The 16,129-nt window shown below is 41.7% G+C and overlaps 1 protein-coding gene across 5 annotated transcripts in view; it reads left to right on the top strand.

Moving 5' to 3' along the window:
* Positions 1-1,222: 1,222 nt before the first annotated feature.
* The window catches only part of RAB3GAP2 (RAB3 GTPase activating non-catalytic protein subunit 2), a 102,455-nt gene continuing 87,548 nt past the window's right edge, over positions 1,223-16,129 (top strand). For all 5 annotated transcript variants that reach the window (XR_015246423.1, XM_086694713.1, XM_086694715.1 and 2 more), the window contains exon 1: positions 1,223-1,451. Coding sequence is in view for 4 of the 5 variants with exons in the window: in XM_086694713.1 (XP_086550839.1) it covers positions 1,337-1,451 (115 nt within the window). In the remaining variant the exon portion in view is untranslated. The remainder of the gene's footprint in view (positions 1,452-16,129) is intronic.

Consider the following 16,129-nt stretch of genomic DNA (forward strand, 5'->3'; position numbering starts at 1 on the left):
CACTTCAGGTTTTGGGAAATTATGTGAGTGCCAATGGTGCTTTGCGCTACCATTAAAATCATTCTTTTTTGGTTTTTACTTTTTAGGAAAAAATAATGTAAATGAACTTCAAGACAACTTGAACTCAGTGACACGTCAATTTTTTCATTAAAAAAAATGAGCTAAGACACACTTTCAAGATGGTGTTGTGACTATCCAGTTAAACAATGGACAGAAAAATACTTTAAGAAATATAAAGTGCCTTGTAAAAGAAGCAGGCTAGTCTACTTACTTTACGTACGCATTCCATTCCATTCATTTCCTCAGCAATTGTTTATTAAGCACTAAACGCTAGGTCCTGTGCTAGATACCGCCGACATGAAGGGGAGTTAAATGAGATCTCACCTTCCTGGAGTTTGCAACAAAGTCTTCCTGATCCTGGTAACTCTCCACCCCCACTCCCCAAAACCAAAACCACCACCAGGTAAGGTTCCCTGTTCTGTGCTGTCTTCCCACTTCGTACTTCTTTCCTTCCCAGCATTGTCAGGATTTCAGTTACATAGTTGAGTAATTAATTGCCTACTAAAATTTTAGCTCCGTGGGAACAAGCCTTTCATCTTTTATTCTTTTATACTCAGCGCCTCACGTGGCTGGCATAAAAAAGACGAGCAACAAACACTTGCTGAATGGATGGATGAACGAGAATGAATGAAAGGCCAAATGAATGTCGAAAACTTAAAGAGTATGTAATACATTATAACCCGTACTATATTAGGCGTGCAGAGTACTATGGGAACTTGCAGCCCGAGCACTTAAAGTTAGCCTTCATGGGGCTGATTTCCAGATGAGAAAGTAATCTCTTCAAACTCTGATGCTGGCAGGATACCGTTCCCCGCTGGGCTGCCACGAGTTTAACAGGGATTCTTCTCTGAAATACCAGGACCGTGCCAATAGTAGGACATCAATAAGATTGGTTAAATGGTTCAAAGGCTGGCGTGGACAACGTCCAATTAGGTCATCCCTGGCTCAAAGCCAGAACAAATAAAAGCGTTCGTTCCCGGCTGTAGGCGCAGAGCTGGGATTCAAGTCGGCAGCCAGCCTCCACGTAGACGTTGGCTCCCCAGGGCCGCCGCCGGTCACGTGACCCGGACCTCGCCAGGCCCCGGCGCCTGGGCCGGCCCGCGCATGCGCAGCGCTCCGGGGCGGCGGGCCCGAGTGCGGTGACAGCTTCCGGTTTGGTTTCCCCGCCCCTGCGCGGCTAAAGCAGTGCGGGCTCGGCGGCGGTAGCCGTGGGGCGGCGGGGGGGGGGCAGGGCGTGGCGAGGTGAGGTGGGTGCCCGAGCGGGGTTCCCGGAGCCATGGCCTGCTCCATTGTCCAGTTCTGCTACTTCCAGGACCTCCAGGCCGCCCGGGACTTCCTCTTCCCTCATCTGCGGGAGGAGACCCCCAGCGGCGCCGTGCGGAGGGACCCCAGTAAGTGCCCCCTGCCTGGCCGCTCCCTTCCCCCGCTCCGCCCGCGGCCCCTGCTGGGCGGCTTCGGGTCTCCTCCCCGCCCCGCCACCGCTGCCCTCGGGGCTCCTAGTTTCCCCCCCCCCCCCCCCCCCGCGCTTTCCTTCTTCGCTCCGCGCTGATCCCCTGCCCTTCTCGTCCTACACCCCGTCATCCCTGGCCCTCTGGCCAGAACTGCGCCTCGCTTCCTGACGCCTCTGCCTACCCCCGTCCCCACCCCCTACCCCCAGCTTTCTGCCCGAGTGCCCTCTCCATCTCCCCCCTGTTCCGCACGGCTTGCTTGGCGTTCGCAGCCTCCTGCCCGTGCCTTGCCAGCTGTCAGCGCCTTCCCCGGGTGCTGCCTCAGCCTCTACCCCTCCATCCCCGGAACTGTGGCCTTTGGCCACCCTCCCTTCCTAAAGTGTTTCTCTTCGCCCACCGCCTCCCTTCTTCCGGCCCCTTCCCCACCACTCCCCCACCCCCCAACCCCCCATTCAGATGTAGAGAATAAATGGTCTGATCGACAAGTGAGTGACTCCTGAGGTGGTGAGTAGGCGGCTCCCAAATAAGGAAAACCTGACAGGAAGCGAGGGCGAATCTACATCAGGAAGTAAAATTACCGTAACTTGGGCCAGGAAAAGTTAATGTGCTTTATTGAGACGAGACGCCTTCCCCCTGTTTATTGTCATCCAACAGTATGAAGTGAGTCCTGGCCCAGGTAGTATACAACCCCGAGTCTGGTTTGTTAGAGACTGCAGAGTTTCTCGGAATTTCCCCACATTTCTCCTGTTGGAAGGGTGTGCGTTTGGTGTCTCCCGGTTTCTCCATATTTCCCACGTGGAGCGCACGTTTTGCGGTACCGTGAGTGCTGTCATTTGTGCTATGCTGGAATGGTGACAAAAGACCCGGACCCGCTAAATAAACTCCTTCCCCTTTCTCCAGCGTGGAAGGTGTCAGGACCCTCTGTGCCAGTCAGCAGTGCCGCAAATCAAGGAGGGTAGTGTCTGCCATCTAGGAGCTGGGACCGAGAAATGAACACGGAATGAGATCTACATTAACACCCCTACGTGCATGTATAGCCATCCACACGTGCGTGTGCATGTGGCACTAGGACACTCCTTGAAGCGGTGATAGCTGAGCCTGCCTTTGAAGTAGTAGCTACGCGAAGAGGGGAGAGGTGATGGAATGTGCAGAGGAAGGGAGGCCTGAAATCACAGGGCAGAAAGTTGCATGGCTGAGGACGAGGAGGCGAGGGAAAGAGTGGGGGAGATGAGGCTGTGAAGGTAAGCGGGAGTTTGATAGCGAGAAGCCCGTGGAGGTAGTGGGAAAGGCCTTTGAAAGACTTTAAGCAGAGAACTGACTCCGCCGGGCTTCTACTTAATGTATGCAGCAGAGTTTTTGAATACCTGTTACGTGCTTCCGTAGCAGTGTGTCGAGATGGGAAGCAGGGAGGTGGGTGGGAGGCTGTCCCAGGCAGGAAGTGATGGGAGCTTGAAGTAAAAGAGCCTCAGCGGGACTGGAGAGGAAGAGAGAGATTGGAAAGCTGCTAAAGGAGGTAGGATCTGCAGGACCTGGTGCAGATCTGGTGTTGGCATTGGAGCTGATGAGTGAGAGGGAGTTGAGAATGACTTTGGCTTGGGCAGGGGTGTGTAATGAGAGAATGAAGGAGATGGGTTTTGGGCCTTTTGCGTCTTACGTGTTTGTGGTGTGTCCAAGGGAGGCGGTCCAGTCAGACGCTAGATCTGGAGGTCTGAACCTTAGTAAGGATCCTGGGCCAGCGATGTTAACCTGGAAGTTACCAGCCAAAAGTGTCAGTTGAGTCTCAGAGATCACGTATGCAATGAAGTGAAGTGAGTACTGCAGATGTTCCTTAGAGGAGCAGTGGTGTTCAAGAGTCATGTAATGGGAAGAAGACTGAGAAAGGAAAACCAGGTGACAGCATGCCCGGGAGCTGAGGCGGGACAGGATTTGATGAAAGGGAAGAGCGATGAGCAGTTGCAGGCACAGCTGAGGTCAGCTCCGGCAAGGATGCAAAAACGCGGGCGCCTGGGTGGCTCAGTCGGTTGGGCATCCGACTTCGGCTCAGGTCGTGATCTCCCGGTCCGTGAGTTCGAGCCCCACATCGGGCTCTGGGCTGACAGCTCAGAGCCTGGAGCCTGTTCGGATTCTGTCTCCCTCTCTCTCTGACCCTCCCCCATTCATGCTCCGTCTCTCTCTGTCTCAAAAATAAAAGTTAAAAAAAAAAATAAAAAAGGATGCAAAACGCTCGGTGGTTTTGGGCAGGTGGGGGTGAGTGGGACCTTAGGGCAGTTTCCGTGGAATGTGGAGACAGAAAGTATGTTTACAGGATATTGAGGAGCAAAAAAGAAGTTGACTCTTTCAAGGAGCCAGGTGTGAAGGATAGTAGATACAGGACTGTGGACAGGAGATGCGGCGAAAAGAACCCATTCTGTCTGTCCCGCTGCTGATCCCCTGCTCTTCTTTCACCCGGGCGGTGACACCGGCCTGCTGACAGATCTTCCTGCTTCTGACCTTGATTTCTTGTCATTCTTTCCCCAAAGTAGTCAGAGCGAGCTTTTAAGACATTTTAAAATTTTTTTTTTTTTTTCAACGTTTATTTATTTTTGGGACAGAGAGAGACAAAGCATGAACGGGGGAGGAGCAGAGAGAGAGGGAGACACAGAATCGGAAACAGGCTCCAGGCTCCGAGCCATCAGCCCAGAGCCTGACGCGGGGCTCGAACTCACGGACCGCGAGATCGTGACCTGGCTGAAGTCGGACGCTTAACTGACTGCGCCACCCAGGCGCCCCTTAAGACATTTTAGATCATAGCACTGTCCTTTAGAACTCCATGGCTTTCGATGGCGCTTAATATAAAAATCCAAAGGCCTTACATGCTTTATAAGGCCCTTGAGGCCCTGCCTCCTGCCACTTCTTGGCACCTCTCCCTTATTTCTTGTGCTTCGGACACTGTTGTTAAACCAGTCAGGCTCCTTTGTGCCTAGGGCCTCTGCCCTTGTTCCGGTCTCTTCTTTGAATGCTGTAGGCAGAGCTTTCATTCTGTCTGCATCTTGTTAGTCAAGTCTCCCCTCGGATGTCAACATCTCACGGAGGCTTGTTCTGACCATCTCATCTAACGTAGTCACTCCTGCCCACTCAATTGCCTTTGTTACGCCCCATCATACCATTTATTTTTATCACTGTGTCCCGTCCAGTATGGTAGCCTCTAGCCACATCTGGCTCTTGAGCCCTTGAAATGTGGCAAGTGCTACCGAAGAGCGAATTTTTAATTTGACTTGATTTAAGCTTCAGATGTGCCAAATGTGCCCGTGGCCAGATGTGGCTAGTGCCTACCCTATTGTATGGCACAGTTGTAGGTGCTAGGATTTAGGTACATACAGAGTGAATACTTGTCCAAGGTCACACAGTGAAGGCTAGCCTTACGATATCAATCTGGGCAGTGGGGGATATAGAGTCATCTGGGGATATAAACATCTAGATTAATTTGCAGTATGCTCATGAGTTTGCAAGGGTGATTTAATTTCTTACCCTTTTAAATCAAACTCTCAGGTTTCTGGGTGTTGGTATTATTGTGGCTACCATCAATTCAAATAGAAAATAAATAGAGAAGGAACCTCTTACCCAGTTGAGCCCATTTGCCAAGCTAATATTTTACCGCTAAAACAGTGCATTTATTTACAATTAAAAATCATCAAATATCTTGTCATACTGTTGATAGTTTACTTCAAATTCTTGGAATGACTAAGGCTATGGATTTCCATAATCACTGCAGGTGTTTTTTGTTTGTTTTTTTACAAAACCTCCAGTTTTGTAAAGAGGTCTTCATTAGGACAACGCGAACTAAGGTTTTGTGAGGGTGCAAATTTACAGAGTAAAAAGAGCAGGTAAGTAGGACCTGCCTTAACCTGCGGATGGTGTTTGGCTTTGCGTTTCTTCCCTTTATTAGTGTTATAAATGATTACTTTATTAGGAAGCAGAAATCATGACATCATTTTATTTTCCTAGCTTATATAGTTTTAATTTCTTATCCCAGCTCATCTCTAGGGGGTATGTACAACCAAAACAACAATAATAACAAAAACCCCTCAACTACTTGTCATGAATTATTTGTTGTAGGTAAGTGATGATCTTGAAGGCTCATTAGTTGGTTCAGTAATTCTTTTAATGTGGACAGCTGCCATAGACATAGTGATAACCTGGTGCCTGGAGACCCAGAACTCTGTACTACTCTCTTCTATGTTTGAATTGTCAGAGAATAAGAGTATGACTTTATGGTACTTTGTATCTTCAATTATGAAATGAGAATGTCTTCTATGGCTTTAAGAGAGGTCTTGAACCCTGGGGCACCTGGGTGGCTCAGTTGGTTAAGCATCCGACTTCGGCTCAGGTCATCATCTCACGGTTCACGAGTTCCAGCCCCACGTCGGGCTCTGTGCTGGCAGCTCAGAGCCTGGAGCCTGTTTTGGATTCTCTGTCTCCCTCTCTCTCTGCCCTTCACCCACTCACACACTCTCTCTCTCTCAAAAATAAATAAACATTAAAAAAAAAAAGATCTTGAACCCTACACTATTTCCCATTGTTTATATTAGTGATAACTATTAGTAATTGTTTCTACTAAATCAAATGCTATTTCAGACAACAATTTTGGCCTCATGCTTTGAAATTTCAGAGATGGGTAGTAGTAGGGGTCTGCACATAAACTATGGTGGCATAATTTCCAGTGAGACTGGATTTCTGGACCAGAGCTTTCTGATATTTATAATTATAGAGTTTGGCGGGAGGGGGGGGGGTGTAGAAAATAGACATACAGAGAGGGAGAATCAGAATATTTGGAGGTAATTTGGATATTACAGTATTGTGGATCTCATAATTACCTGATAATAAAATAATTTCCAGGTGGCATTTTAAAAAAGTAAGGCAGCTTTCCTTCCTGCCTCTTTTACCGGAATAATAGAAGATAAAGCAAGCAGGAAATTACCTTGGAGTCGTCAATTAAAGTCATGTTTTTGTACAACTGCTGAGCAAAGTGTGCTTTTTAGGATAACCTAAAATCATGGAATCACTTTACATGATGGGATATTACAAAGGGCATAAAATACCCATTTTTTATACCTTGTGAAAATGCTTTCTCTTGTTTCAGATCATACTAGGGGTAGAGATGTAATCTGAAAGTGGAACGTTTATAGGAATTTCAGAAAACTTATGGGATTACTGGATTTTGTTAGCTATTTAAAATCGGAAGAGCTCTTACAGATAAAATGTGTCAGTGAGGAAATTGAGACAGGCATTGTCTTGTTTCATTAAGCTAGTATTTGTTGAGTACTTCCTGTGTACTAAGCACAAAGTAGGCATAAAATATGTCCCTTTGCTCAAGGAGCTTTCAGCCAGTAAAGGAAATAAGCACGAAAAAGGAGTGTTAAAGGTGTTGTGCTGTAACTTGGCACATGACAGTTGGAGAATGAAGGAGTGTTCATTCTATATAGGGGACTCACGGAAGTCTTCTTAGAGCAACTGTTACTTTCACTGAGTCTTAATTGTGTAATGGATGTCCGTCAGGTGGAGAGAAATGGTCAGCCAAGGGATGTGAAACAGGATGAGGTTCAGATGCTGCAAATAGAAAATTGTGGGAGAGTGGGGTATGGTAAGGGATGAGCCTGCAGAAATTGTCAGAGGAACTTCAATTTTATGCATCATCAGATGGAAGTTAAGAGTACCTTGGGGTTACATGGAAGTTTGCCCAAGAGTTACTTGGCAACAGATAGTTTTAAGTAAACTAATTTCTAGGTACTCTTAAGTGCCTTCCTTTCTACCCTGCCTTTCTCCCACTTTACTAAATAAAGGCTCATCTTTCATACATTCTGAATATTATTATAGTAAGTTGCTCCAGATTATTTAGAAAAAAGTCCCCTTTAATCAAGGCCCCATAAACTCTCCATGCATCTCGAGACATTTCCAAATAATTTTTGCTATTTAAGTTTAATAGTCATCAAAATTTGTGATGTATGTATGTTGTTATTCTCTGTTATTGGCTCCTAATAATAATTGAAATAGGTCAAGAAGAAAAATTCTAATACATAATTCTAATAAAATTCTTGTCACAGCAAAGATTTTTCTCAATTCATGTTTTTGCGGAGAAATTTTTGGATTAATAATTAGAATAGCATTCTGTGGAGGAAATGGAATGGAAATAGGCATTTAAGGAGAAGAAGGGAGTACTTACTACCTTTAGAGAATATCATTTTTTAACGGATATTGGTATCTTTTCCCTATAGTGTATGGAATCTACTGAATAAGTCCATATGAAAATGTCCATGTTTATCATATATCAGAAATTGTATCTTTTAAAAAAAATTTTTTTTTCAACGTTTATTTATTTTTGGGACAGAGAGAGACAGAGCATGAACGGGGGAGGAGCAGAGAGAGAGGGAGACACAGAATCGGAAACAGGCTCCAGGCTCTGAGCCATAAGCCCAGAGCCTGATGCGGGGCTCGAACTCATGGACCGCGAGATCGTGACCTGGCTGAAGTCGGACGCTTAACCGACTGCGCCACCCAGGCGCCCCAGAAATTGTATCTTTTACGCAAGGGATACATACCATTGAAAAACTCTTGGGGGTGTATATAAACAAAAAGTTTGAAGGTAATCTTCTATAGGGCTCAGTCATTCCCAGTCTTTTTTTTCATCATAGGACACTTAAAAAATGAAACTTTGTATCTGAATAGTGAAAACAATTTTGAAAAAGAAGAAAAAAGTTGGAGGACTCATACCTCTTGATTTCAAAATATTACAAAACTGCACTAATCAAAACCATGTGGTACTGGCATACAGACAAATGGACAAGTAGAATAGAGTCCGGAAATAAACCCTTGCATATATGGTCAGGTGATCTTTGACAGGGATACCAAGACCACTCAGTGGGGGAAAGGACAGTTTCTTCAACAAATGGTGTTGAAAAAGCTGCATATCCATATACAAAAGAATGAAATTGGACTTCTTAGACCATATACAAAAATTAACTCAAAATGGATTAAAGACCTAAATATAACACCTAAAACTATAAAATGCTTAGAAGAAAACATAGGGGGGAAGCTTTATGACATTGAACTTCCCAGTGAGTTCTTGGATATAACACACAAAGGCAACAAAAGAGAAAACAGGCAAATGGGACTATATCAAACTTTAAAACATTTGTGAATCAGAGGATGCGGTCAACGGTAAAAAGGCCACTTACGGAATGGGAGAAAATATTTGCAAATCATGTTATCTAATAAGGGGTTAGCATCCACGATATATAAAGAACTACTTAACCTCAACAGTAAAACCAAAACCTGGACAAAGGACTTGAACAGACATTTTTCCAATGATGTCATAGAAATGGTCAATAAACATGAATAGATGCTCCATATCTGTAATCATGAGAAATGCAAATCAACACCATAATGAGAGATCACCCCACACCCATTAGGATGGCTACTATTAAAGAAAAAAACCCAGAAAATAACAACTGCTGGCAAGGCTGTGGAGAAAGTGGAGCTCTACGCTGTTGGCACAATTGTAGAATGGTGCAACTGCTATGGAAAACAGTATGGAATTTCCTCAAAAAACAAATAGAATTGTATAATTCAGTCTCATTTACGTCTCATTTCTGGGTGTATATCCGAAAGAATTGAAAACAGTGTCTCAAAGAGATATTTGCACACCCGTGTTCATAGCAGTGCTGCTCACAAAAGCCAAGGAGTAGAAGCAGTCCAAATGTCTATTGTTGAATGGATGGATAAACCAAATATGTATACATACAATGGAATATTATTCAGCCTTAAGGGGAATCATACAGCATGCTACAATGGGAATGAACCTTGAGGACATTATGTTATGTGAAATATTCGTCACAAAAAGACAAATGCTACATGATTCCACTAAAGTAAATACATTCATAGAAATGAGAATTAGAATGGGGTTACTGGGACCTGGGAGCCGGGGGTGGGGGGTGGGGGAGGGGAAGAAGAGCCTTGTTTAATGGGTGTAGCGTTTCAGATTTGCAAGATGAAAAAGTTCTAGAGATCTGTTTCACAACAACGTGAATATATTTTGTACTACTGAACTGTATACTTAAAAATGGTTAAGATGGTGAATTTTATGTTTTTTTAACATAATAAAAATGTGTATCAGTATGGTAATAAATTGGTCATACAGAATAAATAAAGATGCTCATGGTGGGAAGTGACCTGCCAGTAGTTTGAATAGCCCCAAACCCTACCTGGCTGTCATGAGAGATGATGAGAGGCCTGAGAAAATTGAAACTTAAAAGCTTAAGCTATGGGAAACTGAAACCTAACCAAGCTTAACCAGCTTGTTCCGCTTCTGTACAATTGCTTGGCGCGCCCACGTATTCCTGATCAATCATTATTGCCTGGCACATCCGTATATTCTTGATCAACCATTGTCGCTTGGCACATCCGTGTACTCCTGATCAGTCATTGTTGCTTGGCACATCCGTCTATTCCTGATCAATCATTGTGATACCCGTACCCCCGGTTGTGGTCTGACCTAAAGGCAGGAACCAATCGAATACTGTTAAGTGTCCAACTTTAAACACCAACCAATCGCAGCTCTGTAACTGTGGAAAATTCCTGATTTCCCCATGACTTGTTTGTACCTGTCTATAAAAGGGGTGTAAAAACCTCTCTCAGGGCCTCTTGGCGTCACCGGCAACGGGGGCGCAGAGGTCCAGGTTCGAACCTGCAATAAATGACCCTTGCTGCTTAGCTTTGACTCTGGACTCTGGTGGTTTGTTTTGGGGGGTCTCTTAGACTCTGGGCGTTTCAATGAGAGATACCGGTAGCCTATTTGTAGTTTACTAGGAAGTTCTACTACAGGCAGGGAGTAGACATTGATGGTTTTAAGCAAAAGCATAGCATTTCAGGATTTGAGTTGCGGGTAGATGGATTTGGTGGCTATGAAAAGAATAGATTGGGTAGTTCAAAGCTAGAGGTAGATGACCGTTTGGGAGATGTTTATAGAAATCAGATGAGGGCCTTCAGAAGTAAAGACAAAACTAGGGCTGTAGCAGTGGTGATGGAGTTTGAAACTTGCCAGAGGTAGCAGTGGCAATCTATGAAAGGAATTTGAGCTGAGAAGTAGCATAACCAGCTAATATCCTGGCGACATTGTTTTGTCAGCAGAGAATGGATGGGACTGGTGGGTGAAAGTGGAAGTAGAAAGACCAGTTGGGTGGCTGTATTCCAGAAGGGGAGGTAATCTTCTTAGATTGGTATTCCTCAGGTGTTATTTAGTATTATTTAAAGTGGCCATCCTGGAATTATAAGACAGGAAGTATTTTTTTTGCATGACTACTATGCTGATTACCATTTGGAACTATAGAGACCCTTAGTGAACCTTCCTGATGGAAAGGAATCCTTGAATCTCTTAGGTGTGTGCCATGCCCATATTTCTCCTTTGAAAAGAACAGAAATAGTCTTCCAAAGACAGATCACTTTTCTTTGTGCCATGTGAGCCGAGGTCTCACAAATTTCCTGGAAGAGAGAAGGTTAAGAGAGACTTAGTTACTCATTGTCACATTGCCTTTTTTTTTTTTTTAAGTATATAAAATCAGACATGAAAGTCACCTTCTGGCTGCTCATATCCCACCTTCTAGGTGTTAAAAACTTCAGTGCTGTGCTGTTCAATATGGTAGCCATTAGTGATATGTGGTACTTTAATAGAAATAAAAGTAAAAATTCAGTTCCTCCATCATACTAGCTATATTTCAAGTGCTCAGTGGCTACATGTGTCTAGTGGATAACTTATTGGAGAGTACAGATGTAGAACACTTCCATCATCAAAGTTCCATTGTAAAGTGCTGCTGTGGTAAGACTCCTCTGAGACTCTCTGCTTAGACAACACACATGCTGCTTGGGTATTTATTTTAATTTTGTATTATAGTCTCATTTTTGTCAAATGTACTCTGGAACTTTTCTCTTGTGCTTATCTGATGTAAACATCTTTCCAAGTTTGTATATGCAACTCTGTAGCATTTTTTCTAATGACCACACAGTGTTCCAATGAAGACTCTACCAGGCTATATTTATTCCCCTATCAATGAACATTCAGATTATTTCCAAAATTTTTGCTATAAGAAAATGCTCTAGTAAGCATCCTTATGCATGTGTTTATGTATGATATCGGTATTTCTGTGTGTACGTTTCTAGGGTTGGAATTGCTGAATGATAGACATTCACATTTTAAATCTTGGTTACAGTTGCCAAATTACTCTAAACAGTGGTTGGGTTCACTCCTATCCATGGTAAACAGAAGTGCCTATTTACACACATACTTGTCATCATTCTTTGTTACAGTTTCTTTGACTTGCTTTTCTGATAAGTGAAAAACGGTTCTCATGCGATAAAATAAGATTGTGATCAGACTTTATCTGTATTTTTTTTAAAGTGGCAGGTAATAGCAAAGTTAATCTGGCATTAGAAGAATTTACTTCAAATACAAGGAAAATTTTCTCACTAGTACTAGTTGAATATTATAATGAGTTAAATAATAGTGTTGAATTGGCTTCTTTAGAATATGCAGGAATTAGCTATAGCTAGCAGTATTTACATACCTTCACCCGTATTTCACATCCTCACCTTATTAGCCATGTTTGTCTTTTTCTGAAGCTTTGGATATAATAAATCAGTAATACGTAAGTATGACATTGTAGGAAGCAATTATAAAGCATGTAGAAGTTTTTTCTAACATACACATTATTGACCTTATGATTTCTTTTGAAAAACGAAATGAATAGAAAATGGACTAGGGCAATTAAATTATGTTAAGTCTATGTAGATTTTGTTGTTTTTGTTAAGATGGGTCTAAAGAGTTCTTAGGATTTGGGGCAAAGGGAGCATATTTATTTTTATAAACTTTTTAGAGGAGGAGGATATTTTAGACCTTAGAGATATTTTCAGTTCTGTCATTTTGTGAACTATTAAGAGCATACACTTACTTGACAACAGAAGTCATTAGAATTCTAGAACTGAAAGGACCCTTGAAGAGCTAGTCTGATTTAATCATGGTGTTCTGAAAGAAGCTGCTTGTAGAAATGGGATGGCCTCTTCATTTTAGATTGCTGCATATTTTATGTGCTGAAAAGAATATGCTAATATGCAATTTATTTTACCATTTCCCTAGAAATAGAAAAAGATGAATAATTCTGAGGCATAGGAAATTAAGAAGCAGTTTCTCTATTCTTTAGTCCTTTTTTATTTCGTATTGCTCTGTGATGGGTTCTTTGCCTTGGCCAAGAAGAGCCAGCTAATTTTGTTGAAGTTTCTGAATTACTTACAAGCCGTGGGTTCTAGAGGTTCTTGCTCTTTATAGAAACAAGTACATTCTCTGTTTTTTTCTTGTCTCAGGAAGAATGGAAACGAATTTGCTTCTGTGCTAATAAGATCTTTTATTAGACCATGGAGATAAATTAAGTTTTTCTTTTTCTAACATTTAATGATTTCAGTTTCTCATTAGGTTTTGATCTTGACATGCTCATATTGGAGAAAGCAAATACTGCCAAATTAATTGCCCGCTTCAGGATTCAGTTTCCTTTCTAGCTTCAGGTTCTTGTTATATGAAAAACATACACTCAGTTTATGAGGACAGACTGTTCAGAAGCAAATCAGACTAAGGTATTTTTGGAATTAAAAAGAGCTACAGAAAGCAAAAGTTGAATTTCTTATTTGAGCTTTTGTTGGTAGAATAATTCATTCACTGGGAGTACCCCTAAAAAAATCTATAATTTTTCATGTTTGAATTAAAATGTGTTTTCTCTGTGTCAATAACTATATCATTTATCAAATGAGAGACTGAACAGTTCTTTTATACTAGTATAATCTGATCTCTTCGGGGATAAATTCTCTCCAGAAGGAGATGTAGTTACATTTTACATTTTGAAGTCACTGGTTTTATTCATTCAGGCAAAGTGTTGAACTTGATCAGGATAAGAACATCAGTTTGTGCTGATGTTATCAACCCCTTTAGACAGTTCAAAATAGTCATCTTCAGTGACGGGTATAAAAAACTTTAGGATTGAAAAGTCAAGTTACTAATCACTGAAGAGGTAGTTGCTTTTTGTTACTATTATTATTACTTCATCTTACTTGTTTTTATTTCTCTCCACATTATATAAGTTGTGGAGACAAAAGAGATCAGCTTATGAAATTTTTTTTTAATGTAGAGAACAAGAATGATTCAAGATGTGGTATGAAAGCAGGAATGAAGGGTAATGTCATCAAATGAAGTAGACTAACAAAATATTTTAAGCTGGCAAACTTTTGCAAAGAATCAAAATCCTCAGCATAGTCCTTGCTTTTCAGTGAATTTTAAGGGAAATTGGCTAAGAGTGTGAAAGTTTAAAGAAAGCTCACCTCTCCAGACAGGAGCTCACCTCCCCCACCCAAATTAAAACATTCAAAACTAAGCAGAACTGTCTCATGTACTTGGAAATGCCAGTTTTTCAGTAGGTTGCTCGGGAAATGAAGTGGGAAAACCCAGTTAAAACATGAGCCTTTGAAATATTTGGCTTATAGACGGAGGCTATGCTGATGTAATATAGTTGTAAAATTATTGCTTTAGGAGCAACATCTGGTACGTGAATCTCAGCATGAAAGTAGCAAGACGAGGGTAAGAGTTCCATGATCTATTTTAGATTTTTTTCAGTAGGCACTATTTGCCATTTTGAAAAAAGTTTTTTTCCAGGTAAGTGTATTTTTATTATTTTTAATTCCAGTGTAATTAACATACAGTATTATATTAGGTTTAAGTGTATAATATAATGAATAAGCAATTCTGTACATCTCCTTAATCCTCATCTCCTATGATCTCCCCCATCCCCCCCATCTCTCCACCTCTCCTCTGCTAACCATCAGTTCTCTGTAGTTTCTTGGGGTTTGTCTCATTTTTTCCCCCTTTGCTTGTTTTGTTTCATAAATTTCGCATATGAGTGAAAGCATATGGTATTTGTCTTTCTCCGACTGACTGACTTCGTTTAACGTTACACCCTCTAGATCCATCCATGTTGTGGCAAATGGCAAGATTTCATTCTTTTTATGGCTGAGTAATATTCCATCGTGTATGTATACCGCCTTTTTATCAGTCATCTATTGATGGACACTTGGCTGCTTCCATAATTTGACTATTGTAAGTAATGCTGCAGTAAACATAGGGGTTCATGTATCCCTTTGAATTAGTATTTTAATATTCTTTGGGTAAATACCCAGTAGTGGAATTACTGGGTCATAAGGTAATTCTATTTTTAATTGTTTGAGGAACCTCTATACTGTTCTCAACAGTGGCCGCATCCATTTACATTTTCACCAGTCGTGCGTGAGGGTTCCTTTTTCTCCACATCCTCACCAACACTTGCTGTTCTTGTGTTTTTGATTTTAGCTGTTTGGACAGGTATGAAGTGATATCTCATTGTGGTTTTGATTTGCATTTCCCTGATGAGGAGTGATGTTGAGCATCTTTTTATGTATCTGTTGACCATCTGTATGTTTTCTTTGGAGAAATACCTGCTCATGTCTTCTGCCCATTTTTAATTGGATTATTTGTTTTGTGTTGAATTGTCTAAGTTCCTTATATATCTTGGATACTAGCCCTTTATTAGATGTGTCATTTGCAAATATCTTCTCCCATTCAGTAGGTTGGCTTTTAGTTTTGTTTGCTTTGCTCTGCAGAAACTTTTTATTTTGATGCCGTCCCAACTGTTTGTTTTTGCTTTTTGTTTCCCTTGCCTCAGGAGACATATCTAGAAAAATGTTGCTTTGGCCAGTGTCAGAGAAATTACTGTGTGTGCTCTCTCCTAGGATTTCTATGGTGTCAGGTCTCACATTTAGGTCTTCAGTCCATTTTGAATTTATTTTTGTGTATGGTGTGAGGAAGTGGTCCAGTGTCATTCTTTTGCATGTAGCTGTCCAGTTTTCCCAACACTATTTGTTGAAGAGTGTCTATCTCCCGTTGTATATTCTTGGCTTCTTTGTTGAATATTAGTTTATCATGTGATTGTGGGTTTATTTCTGGCCTCTCTATTCTGTTCTGTTGACCTATAGGTCTATTTTTGTGCCAGTATCATACTCTTTTGATTACTACAGCTTTGTAGTATGCCTTTTTTTTTTTTTTAATGTTTATTTTATTTATTTTGAGAGAGCGAGTGAGCAGGAGAGAGGGAGAGGATCCCAAGCAGGCTCCGGGCTGTCAGCGAAGAGCCGATCAAGAGTTGGATGCTTTACTGTCTGAGCCACCCAGGTGTCCCTAGTACAGCTTTGTAGTGTATCTTGAAATTTGAGATTGTGATACCTCATGTTTTGTTTTTCTTTTTCAAGATTGCTTTGGCTATTCACCGTCTTTTGTAGTTCCACACACATTTTAGGATTGTTCTAGTTCTTGTGAAAAATGCCGTTGGTATTTTGATAGGGATTGCATTAAATGTGTAGGTTGTTTCGTCTAGTATGGACATTTTAACAATATTTGTTTTTCTAATTCATGCACGTGGAATATCTTTCTCTTTGTGTCATCTTCAGTTTCTTTTATCAGTGTTTTCAAAGTACAGGTCTTTCACCTCCTTGGTTAAGTTTATTCCTAGGTATCTTATTATTTT

Source organism: Puma concolor, chromosome E4 (genome assembly GCF_028749965.1).
Source record: "Puma concolor isolate L17-30 chromosome E4, mPumCon1.1.hap2, whole genome shotgun sequence".
Classification (NCBI taxonomy): Eukaryota; Metazoa; Chordata; class Mammalia; order Carnivora; family Felidae; genus Puma; species Puma concolor.